This window comes from Nicotiana tabacum, chromosome 1 (assembly GCF_000715075.1).
Source record: "Nicotiana tabacum cultivar K326 chromosome 1, ASM71507v2, whole genome shotgun sequence".
Lineage (NCBI taxonomy): Eukaryota > Viridiplantae > Streptophyta > Magnoliopsida > Solanales > Solanaceae > Nicotiana > Nicotiana tabacum.
This window is the reverse complement of record NC_134080.1, coordinates 8,465,734-8,474,057: the sequence shown is the minus strand read 5'-3', so window position 1 is coordinate 8,474,057 and position 8,324 is coordinate 8,465,734. Positions and strand designations below refer to the sequence as shown.

Sequence of the window (8,324 nt, the reverse complement as noted above, 5' to 3'; positions counted from 1 at the left end):
TTGAGTCCGAAACCTAAATAATATTAGTATTTTGGACTCAAAATACCTTTATACAGTTAAAAAAAATTATATTTCTAACTAAAACGTAATATTATACTGCATTTTAGTTTAACGGAAAGTTAGCCGTTAAAGAAAAACGTAGTATAATACTATATTTTAATGAATAAATTATTTTTTAATATAAAACGCATTATAATACAACGTTTAGTAAAACATTGTATTATAATATGTTTTACTTCAAAGTCAAAGTGTCATCATGAACTTTTTCAGAACTTTAGCTATATAGTCATTTGATTTTCAGAACTTTCCATGATGGACTCAAAATATAATTTTGCTAATTTTCTTTTTTGTATTTTATGTAGCACTTTTAAATTGTGTGAATCGATTTGTAATACTTTGAAAATTTTTTTGGCTAAATATACAAAATTTATACAATATTATTTTGAGAAAATCTTTGGATAGTTATCATTTTATGAAACGCACAATTGATCGTTGTCAGTAATTACAACATGTCATATTCAAATTATATATCTATCTATATCTATCTAAACTATATTAAAAGCACGAAGGCCTTTAACGAAATATCGTTCGCATTTTTTACTCCTTTAAAATATAATTCACATTAGACAAAATAGTCATTTGATTATCCTAATATTTAGGACCTAAAAATTCATTAAAATTTAGTTATTAAATCTTTACTTATTTAAACTAGGTACCTAAAATGTAAGACTTTAAAAGCAATTAAAATTTTACCTTAATAAATAATTAAGAAGTCAATTATTTGACTACATGCGTACAAATTTTGTAGCCGTTCTTTTGAAGTAATTTCTATATGGCAATTGGAAAATGAGTATTTTTTTTAGAAGAAATTTATTTACTTCAATTAGTATTTGCGACAAATTACAATGAATTTTAGGTCTTAAATATTAGGATAATCAAATGACTATTTTGTCTAATGTGAATTATATTTTAATGGAGTAAAAAATGCGAACGATATTTCGCTAAAGACCTCGTGCTTTTAATATAATATACATATATATAGATAGATATATAAGTTGAATATGGCATGTTGTAATTACTGACAATGACCAATTGTACGTTTCATAAAATGATAACTAGCCAAAGATTTTCTCAAAATAATACTGTGTAAATTTTGTATATTTCACCAAAGATTTTCTCAAAGTATTACAGATCGATTCACACAATTTAAAAGTGCTACATACAATACAAAAAAAAAAATTAGCAAATTTATACTTTGAGTCCATCATGGAAAGTTCTGAAAAAGTTCTAAAAGTCAAATGATTATTTCGTTAAAGTTCTGAAAAAGTTCATGATGGCAGTTTGACTTTGAAGTAAATCGTATTATAATACAACGTTTAAAACGTTGTATTAAAATACGTTTTACATTAAAAAAATAATTTATTCATTAAAACGCAGAATTATACTACGTTTTCCTTTAACGACTAACTTTTCGTTAAACTAAAACACAGTATAATACTGCATTTTAGTTAGAAATGTAACTCTTTTTTTAACTGTATAAAGTTATTTTGAGTCCAAAATACCATTATTTAGGTTTGGACTCCTTTGACTTTATGCCACTTCACACAATACAGCAAACAAAAATACTTATTTTTTTAATCCACAAAATAATCACCAAACACACGCTTAGATCCTAGTTTGAATAGGATGTCACTGGCATCCCCTCCACCACCTTTGACAATTGACATTTTCCAAAGCATAAATCACCGAGTAGGGCGGGCGAGTTGTGTTTGAATTTAGGCGGCTCAAAATGGAGTCAATAAATGAGCAGCTCAATGATCCGCCCAAACATTATTTGAGCTAAGATAGGCTAGGTCAGATTGACTAAAATTTGGACCACAATCTAACCCGCCCAACCCTTACCAAATTTTAATTAACGTATTATTTTCTTATGAATTGTTTAATTACCAAATAATTTTTTTTTATGATCATATATAGCATATCAACCAAAAAAATTAATTTTAAAATATTTTAACAAAGTTACTCATGAATTAATTTGCGCTAAAATCAGCCAAATTTTAGATGGACTGAGACGAGCTAGGTTAAGATGGCTGAATTCAACAAATGAGCGAGTCAATGACTGACTCAACCTTGGGCAAGTTGAGCGAGTTGAATGAATTTTGGCTCAAATTGCTACCCTTAACACCAAGTTTGTAGCAAAGGGGACAGCCACATTAATCAAAAAGCCATAATTCAACATAGTGTCAAGAGTAGGTGAGTGTCCCCACAGCTTCTTTTTGACCCAGACAAATTATGTTTCTGAATAATGAATTCAAGATTCACTTTTCTCGATTGAGACACCATTTTCATTATTTTACTAAATAATATGCTCCATATATTGAAAAAAAAAACAAAATCATTGATGTTATAGGTGGGAATCAAGAACTGACTTTGACTCAAAAGGAGAAAATGTCAATTCTAAGGGGAAATAACCTTCCAATAGACTAGGGTTCAATATTGCAAAGTCCAGTATACTTTGACAAACTCATTATAAACATACAATAATATATAAAAAGTACACTTGTTTAAATATGCTAGCAATAGTATACTCAACCACGACAACAACATACCCAATATTATCCTACACTATGGGGGCTAGCATAGTTTACTCAAAAAATGAAACTGACTTATAGCAATAGTTTCTAGTTCTCTTTAGTACATTGAAGATCTACTACCTCCCCACTCCACATGGAGAAAGGTTTTATGGAATCTTTAAAAGATTAATGAGGACTATGGAGAAAGAACTAGCATTATTAAATAGCACATGGAAGCTTCTTTTACTGTAATTAATCATTTCCAATTTGTAAGTGTTTCAATCAAATAGTCTCCATTTTAAATGACTTTAGCGTCATCTACATCTTGTACCTTCTTTATATTGTCACATACCACTAGAAATCCTTCCATTTTGAGCACGCCTTACGTTATAGCATTGGCGTAACAGGTCAAATTGCCGTCATGTCACAGATTCGATCCGTGAAAATAACCTCTTGCAAAAATGCAGGATAAGCATGCGTACAATAAACCCTCGGCCCTTCCCGAACCCCGCGCATAGCGGGAGCTTAGTACACTGGGGTGCCCTTACGACATACGCTATACTGAAAAGGTACTTGTTGCCTAAGCATGTTTTGAAAAGATCCATTTTATACAGCACATGCATATAAGCTACCAGAAAAGGAAGAGGGAGCCAACACTAGGAAGGAAGAAAAATAAGACCTCTAAAACTAAATTGCAGAAAATTAAACTGAGAAGACTTTTGGAACCCAGAAAGGGAGATGAAGTTCAGAATTTTACTGAAAGAACTATGCTACACTAGTCGCCATATTAGGACATCTAGTATATACTTGGGATATTTTACATTGGCTCATCTTTTTTTTCTAAATGTAGTGGCTATAAGTTAAATTTGGATGGATCCAAGGAAATTTAACGTGAATTGAACAAATGAAGAAATACATTCGAGAATCAATTGAGAGAAAAATACACGGAGAGAAGGCCGAAGGAGAGGAAAGGCTCGAGAGTCGTACACTGTCATACTTCACTGACCTCACCTTCCCTACAGACACCGACATCCACCACCATGCCTTTCGCCTTTGATCGTAAGACTCTGCAGCAGTTCCTCCTTGGAGACTGCCAAAAATCAATATACACCAGTTTGAAGACAAGCAGTAGCTCTATCCAAATAAAATAACAAAAATGTGACTTCTAGCTATTTGCAAATGCAATCTTATTGTTCAGTTAGCTAATTATATTACAGGCAGAATACATCGACAGCCCCTTTGAAAAGCTTCTGCGTGTGTTCTCAAGCGCCCATTATGTGGATAAGTTAAACCACTTAAAATATGCCACCTCCTTTAATTATATATATCATATATAAGCCATTGTTATAACACAAAAAAAAAACAGTGTCCAATAAGAACACTTCATCATGTGTTCAGGTGCTCAACTGGAACAGTCCTTAGTTCGAGTGTCTAATGAAATATGCTAGCAGGTTTAAGGTGTTATTGATGTATTCCGCCTTATATATATATATATATATGTTTATCAGTTCAAATCAACCCTTTACAGGTATATACTTTTTCCTATATGATACCATACAACGTAGGGTAACATACATCTTTGATGATTTTGAAGCAAAAATAAGTGAATAAACTAAAGGAACTTACCCGATCCCATAGGTGTGGGTCAGGCTTCTTATGAACCTGAATACGATCAACAACAGCAGGGTCTGCCATCTTCCACTTGCATGCTGGATGAGGAACTCGATGACGAGTATACTGGCTAACTGTTTGGTTGTTGTAAGGATCCAATTTAGCATTTGATAAATAAAACACAAAAGGTTTTTGACAAGGGTTCCTCGCAACTGGTCTCGTGTTAAACGCATATGCAGTATAATCTGCTCTTTTATACCAATTTAGGAATGTCCTTGATGGCATTTCTATTTCACGGGGAGACAAAATGCCACGGAATATTTGAACTGCAAACCCCCATGATATCGACACGGTCCAACCATTAGTTCTGTCGTAGCAAATGGATTGTTGCATAAGACCAGCCGAGTCGAGCTTCATTGGAACTGTAAGACGCTGTAAAGCTTGCACTCGAGTCACATTGGGAAAGATTGGCTCCACCACATCAAGATGGTGCAATGTCACTAATGGTGCTATTGGATGTGATGCTAGAAGCCCGAATAAGTTCCCGTACACATCATACTGTGTTGCCATAATAAAGAAAGTCAGAGTCAGATAGGCTTTTATTTAAATCATTAACAAGGTACAAAGCACAGACACAATTACATCTGGACCAGCAACTTCCATGATGCAGTAAACAGAAGAATTAAAAGCTACTGTATTGTCGATAAATTCATAGACGCACAAGCCAAAAACCGAAACAAGAATACACAGATTAGCAGGTCATTTCTGCTTCCAGTGTCAAAACACAAACGACCCAATCTAGGACAAGATAAGCTCCGAACATGGCGACTAATTTAACTTCTTTACACCCTCAATTAAAAAAAGCAAAATCCTGCATTCACCAGCACAAGTACTGTGTTCCGCCCCTAATTACCCAGACTTGGTCATTAACATAAAAATATCTCCTCATAGACAACTCAAACAGAATATCAAAAGAGTAACAAGGAAAAAAACAATACAAGAAACCACATTCTTCCGAGAAAACGGATTTAGCTCAAATCTGCAAATTAAAGGAACCTTTTTTTTCCTTTTTCTTTCTTTTATTGGGAGAATTCACATAAAAATGTCATCTTTAAATTAGTATAGAAGTCTCCAAGCTTCTACTACCACTCTTGCATTCTTCTGTGGGTTTGGCACACATGTGACAATTGATACTGACTTGTCCTAGAATTCACAAAATTAACAGACTCCTCTAGTAACTTAGAGTTAGAGGCGGATCAAGGATTTAAATCCTATGGGTTCAATTTTAATGTTTTTAACATTAAACCCATTATATTTTTAAAGTTATGGGTTCATATCTATTATTTTTGCAATTTAATGAATTTTTACATAGAAATTTTTACTACGCGTCGAAAATTATGGGTTCAGTTGAACCCGTAGTTATTACACTACATCCGCCTCTGCTTACAGTAAGGGGACACACATGTGATGTCTTTTAAGACTCATTAAGAAAACCCCACTACCAATAGTGAAAATGCAGTACTCAACAATGTGAAATGTTGTCAGGTTTTGCTCCCACATTGATAACTATTTCTACATATTCATTGCAATGTGAAAATGGTAAACACAAATCATACAAATGAAACTTCAACGAAGATATATGCACTGAAAGTGTGAAGAATTTTACACCATTATCCCGATTTTAACCGGCTATAGCAGGTCATTACTCTTATTTTCTCGGGTTTCATATCAGACTTGCTATGAAGATTTACCTGTAAGTCAATTTAACCCAGTAAAAAATTAATACATTGATCGTGCATGAAACTTAAAACTCATAAAACATATATTCAAGATTCAACCTAAGCAAATGCAACAATAACAATCCATTATAATCACACAAGTGGGGTCTGGGGAGGGTAGTGTGTACGCATATCTTATTCCTACCCTGTGGGATAGAGAGGCTGCGGAAAATAGACCCTCGGCACAGGGGCGGAGGTAGCGTGGTAGCTACCGGTCCCGTACTTTTTGCTTAAACTCGGTATTTGTAGTGAAAAATTATTAAATATGTAAAAATATTTAATTGTCAACCCATTAACTAAAACGAGCTAGGAATTAGAATCCATAAGCTTAAAATCTTGGCTCCGCCTCTGCCAATAGAACAGTAACAACAACAGAGGCCAAAATGATAGAATCAGAAAAATAAATGGAAAAGGCAATATCAGTAATAAGTAACAATGGCACACACTAAGCAAATGCACTGTCGGCAAAAAGAGTAAAAACCCAAAAAGGAAAAGTTAAAAAACAAAAATAGGAAACCAAACTAACCTGATGAAAACCGAGTTCTTTAGTGAGAGGAACACCAAGTTCAGCCATACAAGCCTGCATTCTATCATCAGAACCATAAAGTCCAGGATACCTTTGAATACACTTATCTTGCATTTTCTCAAGAGCTTTAGCTAAAGGATAACTAATAGCAAATCCACCACCCCCATATGCCATACTATAAGAAAAATAAATATTCTGCAAATGACTCTCACTTAAACTCCCAATATAATAATACTGATTATGATCATACTTATTCAAAATCCTCACTAAATTATCAGTTACAAAAACAGTATCGTCATCTCCCATTACAAACCACCTCACATTTTCCATCCCTAACCTTAAAGTCTCCGAAACAATTCTTGATATTCTTATCGCCGACCGGTGACCTTGTCGGTTCGTGTACGAAAACCGGGAAGTATCGCCGGAGATTCTTAGCTCCGGCAACGCTCCCCGGTCATCTTTTACCGTTTTTACCGGTTTATCTAACCAAACAATACCTCTCATTTTTTCCTCCGGTTTCCACCATAGCTTTATATAATCTTTTCTTTTTTCCCACAACTTTGCTGACGCTGCAATGCCGAAAACTATATGTTCAAGCCCCGTTTTTTCTTCATCGTTAACAATTAAGGGCTGGATCGACTTAGGGGAATTAAAGGAAGAGGAATGAAGGAGTAGACTGTTACGAGTGAAAACGACGTCGTTGCTGTTGCAGGGTTTAGAGGAAACATCAACAAGCTTAAGAGTGTAAACAATATAAGTGGCAGAAACAAAAAGGATAAGCGACACCATTAATTTAGGCAAAGCTCTATTTTGTAAAACAAATGGTGACCCAGAAGAAGAAGAACTTCTCATCTGATGATCCCAACAGATAATTTTTTCTGAATCTTTTTCTTTCTGGGTCACTTTCATTCTCACTCCCTTCACAAAACCCAAAACAATAATCCCTCAAACTAACAATAATTCAGAAAAAACATATGGGTATATTTTTAGCCAAAATTTTAGTATTCCGGTATCAGTATTTTTCTGAAAATTTGAGAAGGTGACTGTTGGATCTGGTAAAAAGAAACAGAAGAAGAGGGGGTTATGAATATGTGAGTAAGAACTAAAGAGATATGGCTGAAAAATAGAACAGGGGTTTCAGAGAAAAAGGAAAACAACATGCATTGGGGAATTGCTGTTATCAAGAAGAAAGAGAGAAGAGAAGAGGCCGCACTCTTTCTGATTTTTCTCAGCTACAGCTAAGAGGGATAGAGTAAGAACGGAAGAGTCCTTTAGCCAAAGTTGTCATCTTTTTGTAAATTTTTCTAGTTTAACATAATATCATCAAAAAAAAAGGAAAAAATAAAATAAAATAAAACACATCCATGTCGAACCACTTTTTTTCATTATTTTCACTTAAGTACACATACTAAATTGACTCACCACTCATAATTATTTAATATTTGATGTTTATTAATTTAACTAATTAAGAGTAATATTGAGGAGAGCCTTGGAACATTGATAAAGTTATTTTCATATGACGTATAAGTTAAAGGTTCGAACTTTAAAGTAAATTACTAATATTTATATCAGGATATTGGCTCAAACCACCTTTGCCAAAAAATTATATTATGTATAAGGTAAAATATTACTTGATATTAATTAAAAATAGACTTTAAATACATTTATTGAATTTTTTGGCTTCGCCACTAGGTAAGATGGGTAAATACTTATCCACATCGGGTGTTTACCAAACTATATTAACTCACCATGGTTAATTAATTTAATTAGATGAGAATACATATAATTTATTGTGGTTAAATGATTGAAGTCCATATGCAAGACACGTATTATGTA

At 33.6% G+C, this 8,324-nt stretch overlaps 1 protein-coding gene across 1 annotated transcript; it reads right to left on the bottom strand.

Annotated features, from left to right (window-relative positions):
• Nucleotides 1-3,308: 3,308 nt before the first annotated feature.
• LOC107824302 (uncharacterized) lies at nucleotides 3,309-7,748 on the bottom strand. Its single transcript, XM_016651049.2, has 3 exons — nucleotides 6,489-7,748; nucleotides 4,200-4,742; nucleotides 3,309-3,663 (listed from the first exon to the last, which is right to left on the bottom strand). The coding sequence occupies exons 1-3, from the start codon at nucleotides 7,395-7,397 to the stop codon at nucleotides 3,565-3,567; spliced, it is 1,551 nt and encodes a 516-aa protein (XP_016506535.2). The 5' UTR covers nucleotides 7,398-7,748; the 3' UTR covers nucleotides 3,309-3,564.
• Between the last annotated feature and the right edge of the window lie 576 nt (nucleotides 7,749-8,324).

Excerpts from the sequence above, each read along its gene's own strand:
- LOC107824302 (XM_016651049.2), bottom strand. The coding sequence starts at position 7,397 with ATGAAAGTGACCCAGAAAGAAAAAGATTCAGAAAAAATTATCTGTTGG. Across the intron at positions 4,743-6,488 it reads AAGAACTCGGTTTTCATCAG|TATGATGTGTACGGGAACTT; the intron begins GTTAGTTTGGTT and ends ATGGCAACACAG. Across the intron at positions 3,664-4,199 it reads ACCCACACCTATGGGATCGG|TCTCCAAGGAGGAACTGCTG; the intron begins GTAAGTTCCTTT and ends GATTTTTGGCAG.